The 26732-nt window shown below is 33.6% G+C and overlaps 1 protein-coding gene across 1 annotated transcript in view; it reads right to left on the bottom strand.

Moving 5' to 3' along the window:
* The window catches only part of LOC308509198 (putative ATP-dependent RNA helicase DDX60), an 83895-nt gene extending 61795 nt beyond the window's left edge, over positions 1-22100 (bottom strand). The window contains exons 1-11 of the mRNA XM_081076951.1: positions 21896-22100; positions 21058-21117; positions 13365-13474; positions 13123-13192; positions 12379-12568; positions 10897-11238; positions 9087-9203; positions 5264-5425; positions 3534-3692; positions 1959-2100; positions 840-995 (exon numbers count right to left, since the gene is read on the bottom strand). Coding sequence (XP_080933077.1) covers positions 840-995; positions 1959-2100; positions 3534-3692; positions 5264-5425; positions 9087-9203; positions 10897-11238; positions 12379-12568; positions 13123-13192; positions 13365-13368 — 1342 coding nt within the window. The 5' untranslated portion in view covers positions 13369-13474; positions 21058-21117; positions 21896-22100. The remainder of the gene's footprint in view (positions 1-839; positions 996-1958; positions 2101-3533; positions 3693-5263; positions 5426-9086; positions 9204-10896; positions 11239-12378; positions 12569-13122; positions 13193-13364; positions 13475-21057; positions 21118-21895) is intronic.
* Positions 22101-26732: the final 4632 nt, after the last annotated feature.

Genomic DNA, 26732 nt, shown 5'->3' with positions numbered 1-26732 from the left:
TCATTTCTACAAGCTCAGTTATTTTAAAATGTGAATGATGTTTTTATTTTGTTATTTTCTCGTGTTTCAAATCTCATATTTTATTTCTTAAAGCATTTTTAAACACATATATAGTATATTTTATTTTTGATAATTACAAAATCTGAAGTATTTAAGACTTCTATCTAGTTCTTTAGCTTACTTTTTTTTTAGGGCTTATTTCCTCTGTTGTTTTATAAATTTGTATTTGTACTACTATTTGGCAGAAAATCCTATAAAACCAGGGTTTACGTTATGTGCCTCTACAGAGAATTTGCTAAATTCCTTTGATCACTTAAAATTAATTTTCTGGCTTAGAGTTGTCTTGACCCTACTAACAGAGTAAATTGAAGCCACAGATTATTAAGAGAAGATCTATAACCAGAAATTCTCCGAGTGATATATTTTCTATTACCCAGAGATCAGGCTCTCCTTTCATTTTTGGCCTCTGGATTTCTCTTCTATTGTTATGAGCTTAGCTATAATTATACAAAAAGATGTTTAATGTCTCTTATCCAGCATTTTAATAGTTTTCCACAAGAGATTTTCACTTGATCTATACTGCCATATGGATGGAAATGTAAGTCACATATACCTGGCTTTTTCAAAAAAATAGTAACAATATTAGTTACAAACAAAACATATAACTCTTCAAAACTATAATCATAGCATATCACCCTGATGATATGACAATGAAGGAAATTTACTTTTAAATAGCATAGTACCAGAAAATTATACTTGCAGCATTTTGTTAGTGGTACTTTTAAAACATTTTTAGAGAAATGCTGCTTTTATTTCAAATTAATTTAAAGATTTCTTACCTTTGACTGGTATTGGATTCTTCTTAAGAAAATTGCGTTTTGTTGTTCTCAGAGGAAATGGCTTTCCAACATCAAACTCCGTGACCAACTTTGATACCGTATTCCAGAGATGTTCATAATCTTTCACAATGACATTTCCCAAATTCAAATGTAGGCCTATATAATAATTAAAAATACTAAATATTAAAAGTCATTCACACATACACAGATTTTGACTAAATTCAGAGAGTTCTGAGATATGTTTCCAACAGTAAAATTTTCAGTGAGTTCCGTACTGCGCCTGAATGAAAATGGCCGCTAGTATTGACTATGAGTTTCTAGATTTAAAATTTTATCTTGTTTACCTATTTGATAACTAAGTATTAATATTATAATTATCTTAGCTAACGACAACAGATGGTGAATATATAATTATCATTTAAGGTATTAAAAAATGTCATACCTCACACTTTACATTCAATAAAACTGAATAAAAACTATGATTTTTCAGAAATGAGAAAATGTGTGGAGGATTGTTAAATTTATATGTAGCCAATTTATTTTAATGCTTGCAATATGAAGAAACCAAATCCTACAGATCAAAGAAACTTCAACAATGTTCAATCAGTTGTAGTTCTCTTGAAATGTGTTTTATATTTTACTACTAAAATATAGCAAAAAAGTTATTCTAGAAAATAGCTCAAAGAAAAACAAATAACATATAATAAATACATAAATCAGCTTCATCTTTTGAAAACAAATAAAATTCTCTAAATATCTAATAATAGTAGGATGATTACATATATTAGAGTAAATATTACAGAAAAATGTTATGCATATATTTAAATGAAAAATTCAAGTGTTACATTATCTGGAAACACTAAGCACCCACACACATATTTTTTTCAATAATATTTATGGAATAATATTAAGTTTAAAAAGTTTTAAAATACAACATTCACTCTAATCACACATAAATAAAACTTACATGCATGTGTAAACAAAGACTGGAAGTAAAACAATTGCTATATTACATATTGGAAATACAGGTAAATTATTTTGAAGCTTTAAATTCTTTATATTGTTTTATTGTTTATCTCTGGATAAAAGTATGATTATTGTAATATATTAAGATAGTACCTTGAACATTTTCATTTTCATAGTAAAAGGCAATATTCTTCAACAGAAGCTCATCACTTAAGTCAGAAAGGTGAATTAAATTAAGGTTCCAAAATTCAGAAATGTTTATATTACTTAGGATGAAATATTCACACCACTTTTTCTGAAAATTGGAAATAAAACCAAATTATAAACAATTTTTATATTAGCAATAAACTATAATGTGTTTTTATATGTGTCTATAATCTTCAGCTTTATCACTTTCCCATATTTTTTCTACTCAAGTTACACTAGATATATCACAGTTTCTTGGTCATACCATCTTCAGGATGATCACACATTCTATTTTATCTCATAGAATCTAGTTTTTATCCTCTCTCCAACTTACCAACTCCTACTTCAAGACTGATTACTTCTCTTAATTCCTTAAGAGAAGCCATCCATTTCAAACTAAGTAGAGTCTTTTTATTATCAAATGCTAAAGCACCCTATAGTTCCTCCTTCATAGTAATTTTAAAATTCAGTATCTGTCTTCCCTGCAAAATGTGACTCTATGAAGTTGGTAGGGTGGGATGAGTAAATATATTCTTATATTTTCTGACTGTATCCCCAGTGATTCACACAATGCTTGTGCATTTGATAAATATTTGTGGACTGGCTTTTATCTAATTGGTTCTAGAACACTTTCCTTTACCATTTAAATATAAGTATCAAAATCCTAAAAAAAAAAAAAAAAAATGTCAATTGATCCACTAATCTCATTGTTGGATATCAGTCTAAGTCAATACCCCCAAATTAAAGGGAAAGGCTTACATTCAAAGAACCTAGAGAATAGCAGCATTTATAATACAACAATTAAAACCCTCTTAATATTCCATAATAGAGAGATGGATAAGTAAACCATGGTATATCCATTAAAAAAAAAATAACTAGTAGCCATTAAAAAATGATGCCAATCAAGAATGTGAAAGAAAATAGAAAAAATATATGAAAAGAAAAAACATATATGCATAGATATATATACATCTCTCTCTCTCTCCCCATATATATATATTTCTGATGTTAGAAATAATACACATAACAACAGAAAAATTTAATCATTTAAAATAAAGAAAATAAACCAAAATGTTAATAATTACCAACATCAATTTAAGTGGTGGGCAGCTGGGTTTTTCTTTAGTTTTTGCTTTCTACTTTTCCAAAGTCTACAAATTTCCTTTAACTATCCTCTATAATGGACAAAAACAGTAAACTACTACATTGATTTCTTTAATGCTTCTCCAGAGCAGAATGCAAAGGCCATCAATTCCTTACAGTTGATTAAAAAAACAAATAAGCAGACAGACAAAAAAGAACTAATCTTTACAGAGAGGCTTTTTCCTTAGGTTGAATAGATATCATGCAGTTTATTACTACTATCAAATAGAGTTGGTAAAATTGGGAAATGATTGATTTAGGCCGTTAAACTTTTAAAGCCCCCCAAAGGGATGACATTGTTCTCATATATATCTAATTTTGAAAGTGACTCTGGTCTGAATATATCAAACAGTTGAAACAAAAAAAATAAATTTATAAACTAATAAAGAACATATTTACCATTTTTAAGAATGTCTGAATGTCCTCAATCCAATGGGAAACGATGAATCTAGTACAAGCTCTTTGAGAAAGAGGTGAGTGGAGTAGAAATACCACACTGAGACAATGCAGTTTACATAAATCTTCCATTTCTTGCAGGGTTAAGTAACTCCTTTCCTCCTGAATAAAATAAAGAAGGTAGGTTGAGAACAGCTGGCTGGGCCACTGCCTGATCCACCTGCAGCACCACGAAAGTAGGCAGTCACACTTTGCTGTGAAGTGATCACATATTATTACATTCTTCATTCTACATTTTTGAGAAAGTCCTTTTCTTCGTACATAAACTTGATTGAGTTTATACAGATGTGAGGTAAGGGGGACAGGGCACTTCCAGCTCCCTGTCCAGAGAGCAGTTTATATAAGAGCAGTTTATATACAGCATTTTTTAGTATTTTTACTCAAGACGATCTTTACGTGAGTTGACCAAGCAGCTAATGAAGTCATGTTCCCATCGGACTCTGTACTGATGGAGACAAACATTAAATGTTCTACTCTGTCCAAGGCATCATAGTTTAAAAGTTATATTGAAAATTACCAGAGTGAGGAAACCAGGACATTTCTAGAAACCACCAACTAGAAAAAGGATAGAGAAGTGGGCATATTTAACGTGATACGACAAAGACTCATAGTCATCTTCAAACATTTGCAGGGTTGTAAGTGAAACAAGTTTAAGATTTTCTTCAGAGTACCTCCAGACGGCCAAATAGGGCCTCATGATTGGAAGTTCCAGAGAGATACATTTGGTTTGTATCATTTTTCTGGTAACAGTTTAAAATGACATGCCTAATCATGTAGAAATATTTTACTGAGAATATATCCAAACAGATATTGAAATGCCAAATACTATATAAAGGATGCCAGGTAAAGATGACGAGCCCTGTTCATTTCTGAAATTGTAGAAGACAGAGACAAACTTCATTTTTCTTTAATAAAAATCTTTAACCAAAAATTCCCCCAGTACTCAAATTGTATACAAAATAGTATGTGTACACATGTGGGTGTCTGAGAGTGCGTGTTTGTATGTGTGCGTGCATGTACATGTGTGCATATACATATAGGTATGACTAGTTGGAGAACAAACCTATACTGGTCAACAGATTCTTAATGAATTCTATCAACCATAAAAAGTTTAAGACTTCCAGCATCTCTAGGATGGCACTCAGACACTGCAGCAGGAATGTTCTTTCAAAATAGTTTGGTGTTGTGAAACTTGAATAAGACAGACATAGGTTCAATCCAGACCTATCTTTAATAACTTTGATTTGAGGAATGGTACCTGGACTACCTGAACCTCAGTGTTCTCATATGTGAAACAGGGATAATAACACCTCCTTTAAAATGCTATGTCAGGATTTATGGCACGAGGTGTACAAAGAGCCCAGAACATTGTAACATTGTAAGCTCTCACCAAGTGCTAATTTTCTTGATCGTTTCCTCTTCTTCGGGATGAGTGGACAAATTTGACTAAATATGTACTAAGAGAAACATCTGTACGGTAAAACACTAAATCTTATAACAGTACAATAAGTAGTTTTTATAAACCAATTCTAGATTTTTTCCACTTTTGGAAGTGCATATAAATAAATTAGGGACATAAATGAAGTATCAAATGGAAAATAGTAGATGAAAATCAATACAATTTCAAAAGTGAAGAGCAATGGTGGTTCATAGTAAAGTTAAAACAGGCACACCTGTTGGATGTTAGTTTTCTGATCCGGGGTAGTCTTCTCTCTGTTTTCTAAAAAGTGATGGCACATTCTCAAAGACAATGAACATGACGTAACACAAAGTACACGCCGAATGTCAGATCCTTCTGGCCAGAGTTGCTTAAGCAGAGAAATAGTTTCACATGCCTGTCACAGAGGAAATTATAAAATGTCATGATATTTAGAAAAATATTTTTATTCATTAGTGATCTTACCAGAAGAAATTATAGAGAAAAGTATAGGTATGAACACACAAAACTATAAATGTTTCTGTTAAAAATGATAAACAACATTTTTAAATGAGAAAATAATTTTTAAAATTTTAGTAAAACCCTTAAAAATGTATGTAAAGAGCTCCTACAGATAAATAGGAAAACATCAAAGCCTATAATAAGATGTCAGCAGATAATACACAAAAGAAATACAAATATTAATAAGACAAAAAATGTTCAACCTCTTCAGTAATAAAAAGAACAATTGATATCATATTTTTAATTTCAAGTTAGCAAAATATATTTTAATGATAATAGCACTGAAATGTGATATGTAATTTCTAAATAGGTGCAGAATTACTGCAAAGCTGTTTGGCAATACCTATGATGATCATTAAATACGTTGATACTTTTTGATTGGCTTTTACGTTCTAAATCAAGGTTAGGTAAATAATACAAGATGTTCTTGTACCAAGAATGTTCTTGTACCAAGATGTTCATCACAAAGTTATTTGTAAAAGCCAATTTTCAAACAATTTAAACGTTTACCATTAGGGAAATATTATGAATATTATTTAAAAATAAAATTGGTGAAGAACTTTTGATAATTAGAACAAGTTTAAATAATAATACTAATTTAGAAAGTTAATAAAAGGTATATACGATATGCTGTCAATTGTACAAGAATACACAGAACAACACTGAAAGGTAATATTAAAAAAATGTTTCTACCTCTAAATGGTAGAACTATGTATAATCATGGTATAATGAGTATGAAAGGTATTCAAAAAAATAAGACAATGATATACTGAAATTTAGATATTATACTTCTATTAATGAAATTTAAGTCACCCCAATGTGAGGTATTGGATATTTTTTATATTTTTCAAATTCTATTATGCATTTTGCTAAAATTCTATCATACATACAAAAATACATAATTTTGTGGGATTTCTGTGTAGTTGAAAACAGTAGAATCTGTAATCAACTGCCTAAAAATATTAAATATTTTATAACTATAAATATTGTACATGAAATCATACCCTTAGAATTAAGAAGACAGAATAGTAATACTGCAAAATAACTGTGTAGAAGGGGAACCATTAACATATTCCCGCTATGCAATCTGTTAGGCTCCTGTGCCACACCTGCCTCAACACAAGGCTTTGTAGTGACCAAAGAGAGATTGAGAAAAATTTCAGGAAACATAAAGAAAAACATTAGTGAAAGTGATTTGGAACAACCAGCAGAAAAATTAAATCTACACTAAATCTGAAAATTTAAAAAAAAAGCAACCAGGTAGAATAGAGCATAGACTACAGGAAATGAATTTCAACATATGCGCAACGTAAAGCATCAGATGGCGTTTAAAAATGCTAGGCACATGATTTAAAGAGACAGACTTGGTTTATGAAGACAAAAATGACTTAAAAAGAACTACATGACATAAAGAGGAAGATAACTATGAACTGCTTTAAAATTATTTCTAAGACGTTGTAAAATGCAAAAAGGTACTAAAGGATATTGCTATTATTTATTTAAGAAAGAGGGGATATAAGAAAATACATATGTATCTTTTTGTGTGTGCAAAGGAAATACAGAAAGGATAAACTTGAGACTAAAGAGACAAGTTACCTACAGTAATTATTTGGGAAAAGGGGTGAATTGTAGAGGAGAATGGGACCAAGTAGCAGGAATATAAATAAAGTGTTACTTCATTGAATATATCTTTTTGTATATATCTGATTCTGAAAATCATAATAATGTTTCATATAACTTTCACATACCCTCCAAAATAAACATATAATTAAAAATAATCAGGATATGGGTGGGAGGGACCCAAAATGAAACACAAACACTAACCAAAGAACCTAACTCTATTAACAATGAATAACATAAGCACACTAGAAGAGGTGAAAAAAAACTCACCTGAATAACTTTGTGAAACAGTATTTTGACATATTCTATAACCATAGATAAAAAGAACTGCACAGAAATCCTGTAATCCACTTACTGAATATGTTTCTCGAGATAGGGTTAACAATTCTAAAACTACTTTATTTGTATACTAGAATTTTTATCACCCCAATAAACTTTAATTGAAAAAAAAAAAATAAGTAAATAATTATAGGTAATGAGAGCTTGATTTCTCACAATTGGAGAAATTACAAATTACAAATAAAGAAAGGGAGAGGGTAAAATGAACTATACGGAGTTGTATTGTAGTCAAAGTAATCAGTTATCATCTACCGCATATGATAGATGATAGAGAGATAGATGATAGGTTAAGTAGATAGATATTAATAGATAGCTAGATAGCTAGATGGATAGATTTTAAAAAATACGTATACAAGTATATACACATTGCTTAGTATACCTTCATGTATTTCCTTGCTCTATCTGCTGAAAAGTCTTAGTAGCAATGACAACCCCATAGTAATGAATAAACATTATTCCCACATCTTGGCTTCTAAATGCCATTTTCCAATGAAAGCAACCAGAACACTTTGGAGAAGTGGTTGATTTCAGGGCTTGGGCAGCGTAAATACAAGATGCGACTGGAACACCTTATGGTTTCAAAAAATAAGACAATGCTCAGAAAGAAGACGCTTGATGAGTTTGAAAATAAATATAAACCCGATTAACCATCCCTACAATCTATGCCATCATACCTCAATAAAGTGGTTTTAAAAGAGGAAAAAAAGCTTGTAAAATAACGCAGGGGCAAACCTGAAGAAGTTTCTAATGTTCAATCCTGGAACAATCTGAGCAACAAAACAATTATAATATTGGACTTGAACCTATAACATAAAATAAACATTCACTAGCCCATATGGATATAAATAAATAAACAAATAAATGGCAGAGCTAAAGCAACTCTCCCTTACGGTAGATTTCCAATTAATAAATGTAGAATGAAAGAGTGAAATAGAAAATAACCATAGCCAAAAAACATCAGTAATAACTGTTATAGATTAGAGCCACTGATGGATTCTAAAATTAATTAGCAAAAAATTGAAAAGGGACAGTATTTGCACAATCAAGAAAGACAGTAACTTTACAGTGGAGAAAGCTGGCAGGCACCAGCATAATTAGTGTTAAGACATAACAATATCATGAACCCTTTCATACACTGCACTGAAGGCACAACATCAATTCAGTGGCATTCTTATCAAAACTATGTAATCTCATTCCAATCATGATAAAACATCAGGCAAACCCAAACTGAGGGATATTAACAAAATAATTGATCAATACTTTTCAAAAATGTCAAGGTCATGAAAGACAAGGAAAAACTGAAAAATTATTACAAATTGGAGGAAACTAGAGACGAATAGCTAAATAAATGGATGTGGGACCCTGTATAGAATTCTGGAACAGGTTATTAGTGGAAAAGTAAGTGAAATTCAAATAAGGTCTAAAGCTTAGGTAATAGTATTATTCTGATGTTAATTTTCTGGTTTTGGCCGATGTACCAATGGTTACATAGATGTTAATATTGGGGGAAGCTATGTGAGAGGTACATGCAAACTGTGTACTATTTTTGCAACTTTTTTTTTTATAATTAAATAAATAGTTCCAATAAGTTTCAATACCTCTTCCATCATATTCTTCCATTTTAAATTTCCAAAGAGAGATTCTAATGCCAATACTCTACATTCTTCCAATTGTTTAATCAGGGTTTGATAAGCATTCTTAATCTTCTTTTCATTCTGTAAAAGGAAGGCAAGTCACGTAAGTTGTTGTAAATAAAATATCTAATTACTTTCCAACTATAGAAAATCACATATTGAAGATACAATTGTTAAAACATTTCTAAGTAAAGAAAAAATTACACCCATGAAATTACAGATGATTAATAATGCTTTTAAAAGCCTACTAACCATCACTATTGTTTTTGTCAAATGATTTTTTTTCTGGGAATATGGTACATTTAATTTTTTCTAACAACTTTTGGAAGGTATAATTAACATAAGATAAAATTCACTCACTTAAGGTTACAATTCAATGGTTGTTGGTAAATTTACAGAGTTGTGCAACCATTACCATAATCCAATTTTAGAACATTTCCCACATCTCAAAAAGAAACATTGTGTCTATTTAATGCATTATATTTTATTATGAAAAATGTCAAGCACACAAATAAATAGAGAATAGCATAACCGGTCATCCAGCAACAGCCATTAGCGACATATATTGCACTTTTATTTGCATTTCACACAGACCTCAAATTGACAAATGAAATAATCTCTTAAAGGTGAGTGTTCAATAAGTTGGAAAATAGATTATTTTATCAGAAATAAAACCCTCATTTAAAAAAAAATCCTCTTAAGGAGAGACTGGGATATTTGTAGGGGACTCTTCAAATTCAGATTCAGAAATTGTTCTGAATAAAATGAGATCAACTGATTACAGAATCTCCTTCCAAAATAAAAATGAGTATCAGGACTGACCGTGCTCACAGTAAGAACTAGAGTTCAATGATTGGAGTTCTAACTAAAGCAAATAAACTATCTTATGATTTTATGATAACCATCTGGATGTCTCCAATACCATGAGACACTATTCTCAAGGAGTGAAAAATGTTAACTGTCAAAAATCATGCTAATGAAATATAGAATTATCTTCATATTCAGAATTCACTTATTTATAGTGAATTCTGAATATTAAATAGTAAAAGTAAACAGAAACTAGATTTATTTATAAGATTAGTATGCATTTTTGACTCCCAAGAGTTCAATATAATACTTGTCAAATAAACCAATATAGCAAAATAATAAGATCACGGAATTAAAATTCTAAATACTTTGGAAATTCTACTAATTACTTAATATTAACAAATAAACTCATTTCATTTATTTTCTTTCTTCATCAACCATCTCCATATTTGCTCATTGAAAGCTCCCATAGTAACTATCATTTTACTAGTCTGTCTCAGCAACAGAGGCATAATTTTTACCTCCAATTTAATGCATTTCTGGACATCATTAACTTGAAGGCAATATACCACTCAGTAGTTAGACACATAAGTGCTGGAATCAGAATGCCTCTTTTCAAATCCATGCTCTATTACTCATTTGGTATTGATGATGAGCAGATTACTTATTCAAGCATCTATTTCCTCATCTGTAAAACACCGATGATATTAAAACCTACCTTACAAGGTTGTTGCGAAAGTTAAATAAAATGATTCATGGGAAGTATCAAGCACTACTTACTGTTACTTAACAAATGACTACATTTGTATTATTATTATTATTATTATTATTATTATTATTAATGTTCTATACTTCTCTATTAAAGCTATGATAATTTCCATAGAATAGGTGAAAACAGAAATGAGTTAAGGAATTTAGAAAACTTTGTAAAATTCTAGAAGAAATTTGTCTTTTTGATATAAATTACCTTCATGAAAAACTTTTGGTTTGTGAACTTGCTTGGTATAAAGTATGCATAAAGTCGAAGGAGATCAGATGTTTGCCCTGAGGAAAGCACAGCATTGACCTTCACTGCCCAAGAATGAATGATGAAAAAGTTGAAAAGGTGTGTTTGTAGATGGTTCAGGCCTTCATCTGCAACTATTAGGAAATATGGGTAATTCTCATCCAAGAAAATTTTCCACTCTTGTGATAAGCATCCAGAAAATTCTGTTCGAACATCGATGGTGGTGTTATGCTGAAGATGAAGAATTAAGGCAGTTCTCAAATGAAGAAGTTCAGGGAAGTTGAAATACGCATACTCAGCATCCTGTGGGGGAGAGGGGTAAATACAGTACTTTGAAATTATCATTTAGTAGTTTACTCGTTTAGTTGGTTAACACATATCATTAAAGTCATTAAAGGAATAGGTTCCAACACACTTTTGTGCTGTTTCATAGTCAGGGAATAAGCCCAAAACCTTGACTGTCATTTCACAAATACATGCCATATACTACATCTTGGATTTAAAATACATGTGTCCCCTTTAAGCAAGTACACAATCCTCAGGATTTATCACACTTTCCCTTCCCACTCTAATTCTTTTCCTCTCCAATGCCGCTTCAAAAAGAAAAAAAGGACACAAAAATATGTCAATGCAAATGGTGTATATAAATCATCCAGGAAACAGAAGCTGAGGTGGATCACTATGAGAATTGTCCCGGGTCATTGTGATGTTCCTGAGGCAGCAGAGGGTTTTTTTCTCAATAGACCAAAATTAGTGCAGTAAACTGGACTGTAAGCATTAGGCTAGAACCCTGGTTCTTTATTCAAAACACTGCCTGCAATCAGTCATCCATGTTCAAAAATCTAACAATAATGTGGACTGCAGAATAATTGAACAGACACACACCAAAATCCTTAACAGTAACACACTGGTTACCTTAAGAGATAGGATGAGGAAGGCGTGGTAGTGGTTATACGTATCTGAAATTGTTAAAATTTTATTAATTATATTAATAATCAAAAAAGCAGATCAAATATATTCCCTTGGAGGTATTTACTATAGATCAAATAATAGCAAAGCAGCGTTAGTGAGTTGGACATTCTTCTGTGCTCAAATTGACTGCTGAGTTTTGAAGACAGAAATAGCTCTCAGTTGGAAGACTAGAATCCAGAGATCAGCTAGACCACTGTTCCTTGGAGGAGGAGGAGATTTCTCATCCTCTTTCATGATCCCGTGTGTCCTTACAATAAAGTTATATTATTACAAACAAAACTCTTAAATGTAGTAATTTCTGAATACTGGGATTATGGGTAATTTTTCTGTTTTCCCTTTTAAGTTTTCTAAATTTTATATATACATTTATATATATTTCAATTTGTAATAAGAAAAAAAAAACTATTTATAATCAGAAATTTTAATTTTAGTTCTCAAGTCATAGAAAAGAACTCAACTGTCACATGTTACCTTGAAGAAAACTATGGCAAATTGTCCTCCTTTACTAACAAGATCCACAAGGTAGCATTCCACCAGATAGAAGAAGTGAAGCTCCTGTCCCTGCTTTAATGATTTCTCACATATGCACATGACAAGTAATGAGTCTCCATCAATCAGAAAAAATTCAGATTCAACAAAATCATTGAATATGCTGGCATAACTAAAATGAAAACAAAAGGTACATGTAAATTTAATAAGGTCCACAAAAGTCAGTAGCCTTGTTGTTATTATCTCATTATCATTATCATCAATAGCTGAAATTGATGAGTAATTATTTTATGTCAGGTTCAAAGATAAAAACTTTTCAAGTATATCCATATGCATAACTATCTTTCATGGGGAAAAGGCAGGATCATTCACATACTATAAAGAAGGAAACTTAGGCTCAAAGAGATAGAAAAAAATTATCTAGGGCCATATGGCAGAATCTCAGTTGGACTCAGCAATTTAACACCTATATTCAGAATATAGACTTGTATTATACTTCCTTCCTGCTTAATCAATCCTATTATTCTATAAAACAATGGGTTCATTGATAGCTATAGACAAAGAAAGCAAGAAAAAACTGTTTCCATTCACTATCAAACCACTCTAAAAGTTCTATGTTAAACAAATATATATATATATATATATATATATATATACATATATATTATACTACAATATATATACTGAGATAGATTTTACATGTCTTTACATTACAACATTACTTACTCAGCTTTTGGCATTTCATTCATAATTAACTCTGATATTTCCTTTAAAAACTCTGTATATTTTTCTAAACCTAAGAAAAAGAAAGAGAATGGGTTATTTTCAAATAATCCTTTTTAAAAGAGCTATCATTTACTTGCTATTGAAAAATAAAAAACTAATTAAGTTATTTTGATTCTATTAAAACTATGTGGCATACAGAATAATTATTTTATAATTTATGAATATTTTAAATTGAAAATTACCCATTCTTGCAGCTATCTGTGCCTCCAACCTGAACTGGACAATATTAAAAACAGCAAATATCCTTTATTTGGGTACCTCTAAGTGGCAGTTATTAATGAAAATGGCAGACCTACAAAGAAAGAAGAAAAATTAGAAATTTATTTATTCCATCAATAAATAGTATTAAATGACTACTGTGTGTTAAGCAAAACATTAGGCACTGGTAATACAAGAATAAACAGACCCAATGTGCTGTCAGTTTTGATGAAGCTTAACATTTATCAGGAAAGACAAACATTAATCAAATAATCATGTAAACAAAGGAAAATTTTAAATGTGACAAAGTCAAAGAGGTCAGAGGAAGCTCCTTTAAAGGACTAATGTGTAGGCTGAGTTCTAAAGGATGAAACAAGAAGTAATCAAGCAAGGGGAATACCATGTGCAAAAGTTCTGTGGCATAAAAGAGTATGGACAGAACTAGATAATGAAAACAAGCTATCCAGGCCAGAGTGGAGAGAATGAAGGAAGAGCTAGCTGTGCTAGAGAAGATCACAGAAATATAAGGGCACTCAAAGCATTTGAGCGCACGCTTTTCATTCTGAAATCCACGGATAGATTTTAAGCAGGTAGTATTATGATTGGCTTTGCATTTTGAAAGATTACACTGGCTACAATACAGAGAATAGATAGATGGAAGCAAAGATCCAGTTAGTATAGCAGAGAGAAAGCCATGGTTTCGAACAATAATGACAGTAGTTTAATGAAATATAGCTTAATGGTAGTTTGAGGCACATATTCACATTAAATATTTAGATGGTGAGTTTGACATACTTTGGTAATGGATCAGATATGGATAGAGAAGAGGGAAGAGTGAGGGTTGTCAAGGATAACTCTTGGGAGTCTACCTGATGCAACAGGATGGAAGACTAGGCCATTCCCTGGGCAGGAAACCTTGGAACAAGGCCACATTTCAGAGAAAGATCATGAGTTCATTTGTGGTCAATCTGAGTTTGACTTGCTTTTGGGGACTTACCGTAGGACATGTCATGTGAGTAATTAAATATATACTTCTAGAGATCAAACAGAAGGTCTGAATATGTGAGTAATTGGAGTATTACGATAAGAGAGGTAACTGATGTAGAGCAGTTTGCTTGAAAAGAAAGACAGCATCATGGAAGGAAAGGACTAAAACTCCAGTTTTGTGGATCACTAATAGTTAATAAATGTCAAGGGACAGTAAGAAGAGTCTGCAAAGGTAACTGATAAAGAACTACCAAATTGGCAGAAGAAAATGCTCTTGAGCATTTTGTCACAGAAAACAAATATTGGGCCATTTCTCCAATATGCATATAGTGTGTTAGGGCTGTGAAACTTTAAATGATAGATGATGATTGATAGATAGATAAATAGATAGACAGATAGGTAGATAGATAGATAGATAGATAGATAGATAGATAGATAGATAGATAGATAGATAGATAGATACATATTCATATTACAGGATGTTAAGGAACATATAGTGGTGAGGCAGGCACACACTGATACTAAACATTAAACTAATAATACAACGAAGTATATGACTGTAAAAATAAGTACGTTTGACAAAAGAAAAAAATAATATGAGCCGGAATGTTTAGGAAACACTTAATAGAGGCGGGGCAGAAGCATGGTCTCTCACTCACCCGTTACTCCATATATTTCAAAGATATATAGAGCCCCTACTCCTTACCAAGCATTGTACTTGCTGAAACATGCAAATATCCATGAAATATGGTCCCTTCACCTTACAACCTGATAAAAGTTTAAACAGAATTCAACCAAACAATATAATGTGCTGAGTGACCAAGCAGAAATGGCACAAGTAGCCATTAGAGAATTGAAAATGAGTTCTTCAATCAACTGGAGTGCTCACGGTCCTGTGTTCTGAGGTTTTAAGCACTCACTGGAAAAATGAGGAATTATGGAAGCAGGGTGGGGAAAGTGAGATACAGAGGCTCTCATTCCAGGTAGCAAAACAGCATGGGTTTTATGCACAGAAATGTGAAACTCCATGACAAGTCTGAGATTCCATGGGTCATTCTACGTAACATAACAGGGAGACTTGATTGTAGATGAGAAAGGAAAATTAGATAAGGACCCGATTATAAGGATCTTTTGCCCAGGAAAGAAGCTTAGATATTTTCCTGAAACCTCTCTGCCATCTGTTTCATGCAATGCTTAACCTCACTAATTACACATTAGCCATACTATCTTTCTTCAGTTCTCCAAATGGTACCATGCTCAAATGGAAAAAATGAGTCCGTGAGAACCGAGTAGACAAGAGAAAATTAATCCCAAATATGTTATAGAAGGGAACACTTCAGCAACGATAGTGTCAGATTCCAGAAGTTAATTCATAGGTCCCCAGAAGTTCATAGTACCTTTATATCTCAGGAACTCTTTATATCCCTAGGAAAAAATAAATACCTAATAGTTCATTTATTAAGTAGTTAGCTCCAAACAAATTAGTAAGACCTGACAACTTCATTTCAAAATATAATGCACATAAATTGAGAGAATAACACAGTTCCTAAAATTAAATAACAATAATTACCAATGAAATGTGTGTGCCTGTTGGACTCTGTACAATTTTTCAATAATAGCCCTGGTGGCGGAATAAAACCTCCTTAATTTGACAATTAAGGCATTCATTCCATAGCCTCCTGCCTACTCTCCTCTCCATATCCTACAGGAAACTTTCCCTATGAAACTTTACCCCAAAATCATACCTGCCTTAATATTCACACAGCATTTACGATATTTATGCCCAGTTCTCTCTCATTTAAGGAATGAGGCATTTAAGAGGCATGCTAAGGAAAATAAAACCAGCTACCTACCATAATAATCACTGAATATATATAAATATATATACATATATGTATAAAATATGTATATTATACATGTATATATTATATGTATATAAATTAATACATTATATATAATTAGAATCACTAAACATTTAAGGGGGAAAGAAAAAAATGAGAAGCTAGATGAATAAACATGATTCAAGAACAGAAGAATCCTTCAAAAAGCTCTAATTAGAGTTCTCAATAATCACAATGATATACTCTAATAAAACAAAGACAGGCTGTTGTCACAAAAAAAAACACAAATGCTCACAAAAGTTGAAAATATAGTTTCAGAAAAAACTTCATGTGCAGAACAGTAAAATGGAAATGATGAAATCTCAAGTTAGTAATTTAGGGGTTGAAATCTAGGGTATTTCTTAGCAGACAGAAGAAAAAACCAGAGAGAGGGAATCGAAAAAATACTAAGAAATATACAGAATAGATCAAAAAGTTCTAAATCCATCCCACAGTAATTGCGATAGGAGAGAACTAAGATTCCAAAACGGGATGGGGATAAAAATAATCAGATATAATATTTTAATTAATATTAGACCAGCGTTAAACATATACATTTTTAGACTGAAAATTTTTTTACAAGTACTGAGCTGAAATAATAACAGAGAAACAAACCCACACTTAGACACAGCTCTTTAAAATTGTGGAGCTCCAAAACTAAGACGAAGATGTGCTAGAAAGAATGTAAGTCAGAGAGGCCATCTGTGAAGTGGTAAAAGGCGTGAGCAGACGGCCTCAGTTTTAATCCTAGTTCTGAAACATACCATATTTTTATAAATTTAGGCAAGTTATTTATTTTTATTTATGTCTCAGTTTACTCACCAATAAAATTAGGATTGGGATAGATAATAATATTATTCTCCTCTGGTTGTGTTTTCAGGTTATTTAAATGCATGAGCTGATGGATACAAATTGATTAAAATAGTACCTGGCATTCAGAACTCCTTAACATGAGCAGTATTGCTGGATGTTTTGATACAAGACAATGTTTTCAAAGTTCTATGGGAAAAACAAATTTGAACTTAAATTCAAAATTTCTGTATCCAAAATTCTGCATCCGACAGTCTTTCAATCCATTGAGAGAGCAAAATAACAATGTTCCTAGACTTTTAAGAAGTCAGGAATTTCACCAACTATCTATTTTAAATGACAATTTTATTTAAAGAGATAGTATAGGAGATTGAAAAAAGAAATCAAGAATGAGATAATCAAGAAACAGTGAAACTACGGATGAATCATAATTAAAGGAAGCTATAAACAAAAATAAGTGTACCTGTATGAGAACGTGGATGCTAACTAAATCTACTGTGGTAATCATTTCACAATATATGTAAAACAGACATGTCTTTAAAGTTATTAACATTTCATATAGTATTAAATTTGATCTGGGTTTATAAAAAATAAGTTGATATTATCTCTGTTACAGGGTTTGTCAATAGGAAATAACTTGGGATAATAATTGACTTTATCTAATGTCTCATAAAATTTTCATTAGTAATCTAAATATGATCATTAAGAATTAATAAATTAAACAGATGTAAGTAGAATAAAAGGTTTTGTGATAACACTTTTCAGCAATAATTGTTTTATGGTATGTGTACTTAAAACAGTTTCCCCAAATCTTTTGGTAACTTGAAACTTTAGACTTAAATTAAAAGATAAAAGTGACTGAATATCTAGATCATTTTCAAATAAGATTAAGTACTGAACCATTAATCGCTAAATGAATCTAAGTTTACCTACTTTTGTCTTCTTAATACAGAAAACTAAAAAGATATTTGGGTCTGTTGATAAAAATGTGTTCCCTGTCTATTTCAAAGTTTTATCTTTCATAACTATACCGGCTAAAGTTAAATTGTTATCGTAAGTTTCTTTTTTTTAATTAGGCTTTATTATCAATGGTGTGCTTATGTAAAGCTAAAACTGAAATGTTATTTCTCTGCTGAAAGAACAAAATCTTCCTGTACTATTGGTATGTTCTTAAAAACAATTCCAAAGTAAAGATTTAATGTTTATATAAATGATTTTCTCTACTTTATATCATCAGCTCTTTAATTGCTTAAATAAACCAATCTCCTTAATATTAAAAGAGTTAAATTTTGCTTACAACTATGCAATCTGTATTAGTCTTTGAAATCTTTTATTGTCACTTCGATTAAATGGATAATTATTATTTCATTAAGTATTGTTACACAATGACCTATGATTGTATTTGACCAAATGTTTTGAAACGTTTGAAACATCCCGAGATTAGATTCTAAATTAAATCTTACTGACCTAGAAATAACTTTGGGGTATTCCAGAGGGCCCCTTTAACATTTCAAAGAAAAATTTCTGTCTCTTTATAAAAGTGGCAAATTAAACTAATTAGGCTTATTTGGTATGTTAAATTACACAGAAAGTATTGCCAAATAAATAATGCTAAAAAAATTTCGTCTTTCCCTGTCTCTGAAAATTATAAGTCTTATCATGTCTTTGAAGTGTAAACACCCAGGAACTAACCAAATCATTGTTCACAAAAACTGAAGGGAAGGGTGATGAGGGTAAAGGGGATCGGATATGTGGTGATGGAGGGAGAACTGACTCTGGGTGGTGAACACGCAATGGGATTTATAGACGATGTAATACAGAATTGTACACCTGAAATCTATGTAAATTTACTAACAATTGTCACCCCAATAAAATTAATTAAAAAAAAAAGAAAAAATAATAAAATAAAATAAAGAGATAAAAGATGAAAAAAAAAAACTGAAGGGAAAACAAAGGGGCCTTTTTAAAATACAAACTACTATATAAGTTCCCTTACCATAAGTGATTTGTAAAAGATCTATTTTTTTTTTTTACAAAACTACTACAAAATAATAAGGATAAAGTAAAATAACTATATTAAAAGTAGGATGTGTTATCAGTAGAAAAAGGTATAAGGCATGGAGATGCACTTTTGTTAAGGGAAAGGAGAAAAGAATATGTTTTTTGGATAAAGAAGGATATGAAGTAAAGTACATAAGCTTCGTTTTGTTTTGTTTTGTTTTGTTTTTGGTTAAAAGAAAAATGAAAGTAATTTTGTCGAAAGTAAAAAGATTGTTTCAAAATAAGAAAGGAAGTGATAGGATAAAAACTGAAAGATATAAGTTGCAGAAGGTTTATGTCTGTTGTAGAAGGTTTATGTCTGTTGTAGAAGGTTTTGGAAGTTGCAGAAGGTACATGGAGAAACGACTTTTAAAAAAATAAAAATTAAAAAAATATATAAATAGATATATAGTGAAATTAACAAGAATGGAATGGATAACTAAGTCAATTACATCATTTATATATGTATGTATGTGAACTCTCACTAGATCTTTAACCATAACCATTTTTTAAGTCTTTTATCCTTTACAGATAATTCTCATTTTACTCTGGTACTTTAGGAAAAATATTCCTACAAAGAGGTGTTTCATCTTCAAAAATTCATTAAAAAAAAAACTGACAAGTACTCTAAAATGCAGGTTTCTAATAACTTTAAAAACATAACACTGAATTGAATAAAGATTTACAGAACTCTAAGAAACACCTGGATTCATAAAACTGCTAACAAAAGCATCAAGATCAATGAGAATTAATAACATGGAACTAAGTAAACTAATAAGGATTATAATTTTTATGATGTTTTTATATAAAATATTACTGGGTTTTGATCTTTGTTTTCCAGATATAAGAAAAAAATTTCCCCTAAGCTATCTATGACCTATAGCAATTCAGTAAAGTATATCTTTGTAAACAGAATTAAAACATTTATCTTTTCCTTCCTACCTGGTCCCTCTAAAATTCCAGGTACTCTTAACTGATCCATCTGTGACTGAATTTAGAGATATCGACTCTTCAATTCATGTTTCCCAATTTAAAGAAATCTCTTATACCTGACTGGATTGCTCAATCAACAGCGGATTTGAAATTTTAAAATTACTTGGAAATAAAGCAGACGATGTCTGTTGTGAACAACTAACCCAAGATTCTAGAGTAGGCCTGTATAATTTACACCTTCATGTTTCCATTTTTTTCCTTTTTTATTACATTAATTTTTGCTCCAAAAGACGCATTAGAGCTGATTGTCCGGCTAGGTCTTATTTTCGGTGAAACACAGTAGAAGACACAATAACATGTCACATGCTATCAAGAAGACTTTTGAGAATCTCTACAAAACCAAAAACAAACAAACAAAACGAAAACAAAAAACCCTACTCATTGACAAATAAATTAAAAGAGGATGAAAGAGATTATAAAAAACTTAAGAGATTTACCGTCCAATCACAGGAGTGTCAGGACCTTATTTGGATTCTGATTTAAATAACCATAAAGAGAGAGAGACAGAGAGAAATCACAGATGATATATTGAAGGGGAGATAGCCCCATTCAGAGCACAAGGCCCAGGGAATGGTGGAGTCACCTGATAGGAGTCAAGTTTCTGAAACACCATCTGGAGAAAAGCTGATGAGCAGTGAACTGAATTCTAAGTCATGGCCTCCATGACTCCAGCCACCCTGGTCAAGATATTCTATATACTCTCCTCCACCTGAGTGAGGGCAAGATGTGTGAATTTAATGGGATAGTCTCTCCCATGATTGGGTTAAATTATGTAAGACTATCATAGCAGACAGGGAAGACATTCTCTTGCTGGGTTTGAAGACATAGGCCACTGTGTTGTGAGAGGGCCACGTGGCTAGGACCAGAGGGTGGAATCTAAAGGCTGAGAGGAACTGCAACCAACAGCCAGAAAGAAAACAGGGAACCTTAATCCCACAGATGCAAGGACTTGGATTTTTCCAACAACCTGAATGAGCACGCAGCGCCTTGATGAGATGGCGGCCTCAGCAGACACCTTCATTTTAACCTGGTGAGATGCAGAGTAAAGGACTCAGTTAACCTGGGTCAGGAATTCTGATCCACAGAAACTGTAAAATAATACATTTCTATTAATTTAAACCATTAAATCTGTGATAATCTGTTCTGCAGCAATAGAAAAATAATATATGCCGCTAGACCATGAATACATTCTTTTAACTGTTATGTAAGAAATAATTTTTTATTGTGTTAAGTCACTGAAATTTAAGGGTGCATAAGAATCACCTGAGAGATCTTATTAAAATGCTGATTCTGATTCTACAAGTTTGGAGTTGAGCCCAAGATTCTGCACAGAGGAGGAAGCTCTGCTTACTGCTGTCAATGCTTACTTTTTATTGGCTATATTGAGATATGATGTCCCTTGATTGTCCTCAATAACTCAGATCCACAGCACAGGCACACCTTTAAAGAGGACCCTATACATGCCTGAACACTCTCCCTTCTCCTCCAGATTTCAGACCTTAGGCGCTCATCACAATGTCCCTTTTATTTTCTCCTCCCCACGCCCTGCATCCCGGGACAGTAGGAAACCATCCTGACACTGCCTTCCGGAGCCCAGTGGCGCCCACAGTTCCCTCCACCCCGCGCCCGGTGCACAAGAGAGGGCTCCCAGACCACGCCCTCCTCTTCCCCCCCCCCCCACCAATCCGAGACCTAAAACCCCTCGGAACATCTTCGCTGCACGTTTATCCCTAGGCAAATCCCTCACCTTGACACACACGGTCTCCAGCCCCAGGTCGGGCTCTGGAGCATCACCCACTCCTCACCTGAGACTCGGGACCCGGACCTCCTGCGTCCAAAGAGCCTCTGATAGGCGCGCCCCGCGGGGAGGGAGTAACAGGGAGGGGAAGGAAAGCAGAGTCCTAAGGAAGCTCCAGGGACACTTGGACCAAGGCTTTACAGCGGGCGGACTTGCCACAGCCGGTCATTTATATTCAGGTAGTTAGTTTCGGTTTCCTTTCTCATCTCAGTGGCATTTAACTTTCGTTTCTTGCCATCGGGGGTTGGGTGAGGCGGGTTTAGGGAAAGTGGGTTTTAGCACTTTCCCTTTAACCCGAAGCATAACAAACAGATAGCAGAGGCAAAATAATACGAGCTTTGGAATTTGGACATAAAACAGAGGTCAATGAGTCAGAGAAATCTAGGGCATCTAAACAAGACAAAATCAAATAGTGGTGGAATTTAGAAATAGATGAAATATATGACACAGTGGACTCTGAAATTCCACCGTGAGATGTGGGGTCTTGCTGCTCCACCCTCATGCAAAAAGAAAAACAGAAATACTATGTAAGAGTACACGAACTTGGAGTTTCTATTATGAGAAGTGGTTAATTACTGTTCTGTGTGAACTATTTTTGGTGCTTTCAGAGGCCAAGAAACACCATTAAAAATCAATTGAAAACGCAACATGCTCACTTTTATTTCTGCCTTAACTGATGTTATGTTCACTTAATTTCTGCCTGTCGATGGTTGCATTTGGGTTTCAACACTAGCCTCTCTTTTGCATGTCTCAGTGGTCTTAACTTCATGAATGCTATAAATATACGAATATATCAAAATTCTAGCAGGTGGAAGGTGGGGACAACAGTAACTGTTGAGTAGTCTCAGCAACAACAGGAAAGCACAAGCTGCTTTGTCTGCAGGAAAGGTAAGAGCAGAGGTACGGGCACTGTTCCACAGGGAAAACAGAACTAAGAGAGCAGTGAATGACATATTTTCTTGTCGTACATTGGAGAGACAAGTTTTTTAAAGAAAAAGGTGGGGTTGGAGAGGGTGGATATTTTTCACATCCATCAAACTTTCATTTATTTATTTGTAAATTTGTGATATGGTTGTTGATGATGACATTGAAAAGAAAATAAATGAACTTGCCACCTGACACATGACTGTCCTAAAGTTATACTATTTTCATATCCGTCCCTCATGAATGTCTAATGTACTTGCCTGTGGTCAGCTGAATAATGTCCCCCTTCCTCTTGCCAAGAAGTCAATGTCCTAATTTTTGGAAACTGTGAACATGTTAATTTTCATAGCAAAATGTACTTTGCAGAATAGACCAAATTAAGGCATTTGAGATGAAGAGATTATGACGGATTACCCAGGTGGGCTCAAAGGGTCCTTCTAAGAGGGAGGCAGGAGCAAAGTGTCGAAGCAGCCAAGGTGATGACAGAAGAGTCAGTGATAGAATGTGATAGCACTACACTGCTGGCTTTGAAGATGAAAGAAGGGGCTACCATTGAAGGAGTCAGGCAGTTTCTAGAAGCTGGCAAAGGCAGGGAAACAGGTTCTCTTGTAGAGCCTCTAGAAGGAACCAGCCCTGTTGACATCCTGACATTAGCCCAGTGAGACTGATTGTGGAATTCTGACCTTCAGAACGGTAAGAGAATAAATGTATGTTGTTTCACGCCGCTGAGTTTGTAATTGCAGCAAAAGGACACTATTAGGTTGGTGCAAAAGTAATTGCGGTTTTTGCAATTATTAACCTTTCAAACTGCAATTGCTTTTGCACCAACCTAATACTACACTATTGTGAACTGATATAATAAGACACTGGTAACACACTTCTACCAGCAGAAATGATGGATTGTGTTATAATAAGAAGTCGCATTAATTGAGGAGGCTCTGTATGCTAAGCAATATACTAATATCTTTACATTTAGTCTTACGTTAGTGCTCCCAAAAATTTCCTGATGTGTGTACTATTATTTTTGTCATTGTATAGATGAGACAAATAAGAAGGTTTAGAGGGATAGCACAGCTAGTAGATGGTGCCAAGATTCAAAAGCTGGTGTAACCCAAAGGTCTTCCTACAATCTTCTCTATTACATGATCTCAGACAAATGCTTTACATTCTATAACTGAAAGTCTTTCACTAATGGACAAATAATTTTGCTTTGCTTTCTTTTTTGGCAAATTATTGAGATGTTAACTTTTTTAGTGTATATATCATATTTACGGAGGTTTCAATTTTTAATAAACGAAAACACAATAAACTTTGACCTAATCTTTTTCAGTTTCCTACACCACTGTATTTAACCAACATACAAAAGCTCTAGGTTAGTTTTTTTTTTTTTTTATCCACTTCAACACCTACTCCCAGGAGCATACTCTGGACTTTGTCCAAGTCTTGATAACCACAAACTCCATTTCTGCTTTTGAGAACCTTCCCTTTTACTCACTGTACTTCAGCCTCTTGGGACTCCTAAATGTTTGTCTTGTTGGGAAGACAGCCATGAGTCAACAATTCAACCTTCTGCTAATTCACATGTTCAACTGCTTGAGCCAATTGACTCTCCTCTACATTTTTGCCCACAATTTGATAATCAGGAACAATTTCTTTCTTTTTTTTTTGTTTTTTTTGTTTCTGAACTCTGATGGAAATGACCCAGTTTGTGTCCCATCAAACTGTTTCCAAACACAGCTGATCCTTTTTTATTCCCCGCCCTGCCCAAACCTTTGGCGTGTTTTACCATGATGGTTACAACCTTACAGCACTTTATATTCTCCTCAAATCCTTTCTAATTTCAGAATGTCTTTTTTTTTCAATTCTTTCTCAACTTTATGATAACTCCATATAACATCCTTACTTAGGGTCTGAGAAGAATACACCAGACGTCACTCACAAACCAGCACAACTAACTCTCTATGATCTGGATTTGGTTCCCTCAGTCCAGTATTCTTCAGGATGTTGTATCTTCAACTTCACCCTGTCAACTAAAATGTACTGTTCATTCCACTAATAGACTCAAGTCACTTCCGTTTTAAAAATACTAACAAAAATAATCCCCTGCTCTATTTCATCCTTTCTCTTTTTGGTACAGTACTCCTAATCTCTACACCCATTGTCTATACTTCTTCACCCTCCTCCTAATGCTCAGTCCCCCTTAGGCTGAATCTGTTCTGAAGCTGCTCTGTCAAAGATCGCCAATGGTGACCCAGTGACTGAGATATCCAAACAATGCTCATTTAGTCCATGATACATTTACTTCTCTCTCTAAAATATTTGAGAGATTTTAAACCAATCTCTCTTTTCCAAAGAGCCTCTTCTCCCTTGGTTTCAGCTACAGTATTCTTCTTTAAACCTATGTCACAAGCGAATGCAAGAGCGAATGCAAGACTCTCAGTCCGAGCTGCAGGCTCTTCCTGCAAGTCAGGGGGACTAACCCTCGAGAGACTCTCAGATGCCTAGGACCTACCTGGCACTGACTATGGTCTCCATGGTAGCCGTGGCATGAGTAAAGAGCAGAGTACGAAAGATCTTAAATGCCTTTCAACATGCTGTTTACTCAAACATAAATCATCAATACACCAAACAGTAAAGTACATACAGTAATACAATAATGGGGGGGAACAGAGTAACGAACCAGTCCCGAAGTCAATCAGAGTCCTAGTACAGGAAGAAAAGGTGTGTGGTAGGGGAGGTTGGTATGGCAGAGGTTCAGTCTGAGCCAAGCAGAGCAGAGTGGAGGGTTCTCGGAGTAGAGTGGCAGCATGATCACCTCTCAGTCGAGACAGGCTCTCTGAGCTGCACAAGTCCTCAGTTCTTATGCAGCTGGCGACCCTGACATCCTCTTATCTTCAGTAGCAGACCTTCAAAGTGTAGCTGGTAACACCCAATTACCAGGGCAACTGGGCATCTACCTGGATATCGTCTGCTAAGTTCTCTGCACATGTCCCACATGGAGTTACTCTTGCTCACACAAAACTCATTCTAACAGTTTACAGGGGTGCTCTGCGTAATCTATTTCTCTTCCTACCTTTTCTATCAGGATTGATAGAATCATTGCATAACAACTGCTCAAGTTAGAAGAGTGGAAACCATAGTTAATGTCCCTCATATCCCAGTGAATTGGAATTCCTAACACTTATGGATCTAGAAGCTCTTCTCTCTCCCATTTTCCAAAGGCTAGAGTAAGCATCACCGTTTCTCATCTGGATTACTGACAGAGCCTATGCCCTTTTAACTCCAGCCTATTCTCTTCTGTTTCTTCATTCCATTTCCTACTCTGCTGCCAGGGTTATCTATTAGCATGCAAAACTGAGCACATCAAGACCCTGCTAAAAGGCATTTCAACATTTCCTGACTACTTGCAAATTAAATCTACCTATTAGTATTTCCTCTCTTTTTAGACCCCTCCAAGTGTTTGATATGCCTCCTTTCCTCCCATTGGTGAGGGAGTGACTCCTACCCTAGAGTTATGGGGATGGCCAAACCCATGACGCCTAACTTTGGACAGATGTGATTTACAGCAGTTTATTAGTCACATGTACTTACAGCACAGGGCAGGAGGAGCCTACATGCCATGCAGTGCCACACAGGGCTTGAACTCAAGAGTAAAGTGAACATGGTGGGACTGTGGGAGACAGAGTTTATGATAACTAGAGGATGGGATGACCCCAGGACTGAACAGGACAGCTTGGGATTTCATTGTGGTACTCAGAATAGCACATGATTAAAAACCTATGAACTATTTATTTCTGGAATTTTATATTTAATATTTTCAGAACATGGTTGACCATGGGTAACTGAAACCACAGAAAGTGAAACCACAGATAAGGGGGACTGTGTATTAGCTATTGCTATAATAGCAAATTATTTGGTGA

This window comes from Rhinolophus hipposideros (genome assembly GCF_964194185.1).
Source record: "Rhinolophus hipposideros genome assembly, chromosome: 16".
NCBI classification, from domain to species: domain Eukaryota; kingdom Metazoa; phylum Chordata; class Mammalia; order Chiroptera; family Rhinolophidae; genus Rhinolophus; species Rhinolophus hipposideros.
Note: the sequence above shows the minus strand (reverse complement) of the source record. Positions and strands in the feature narration are given on the sequence as shown.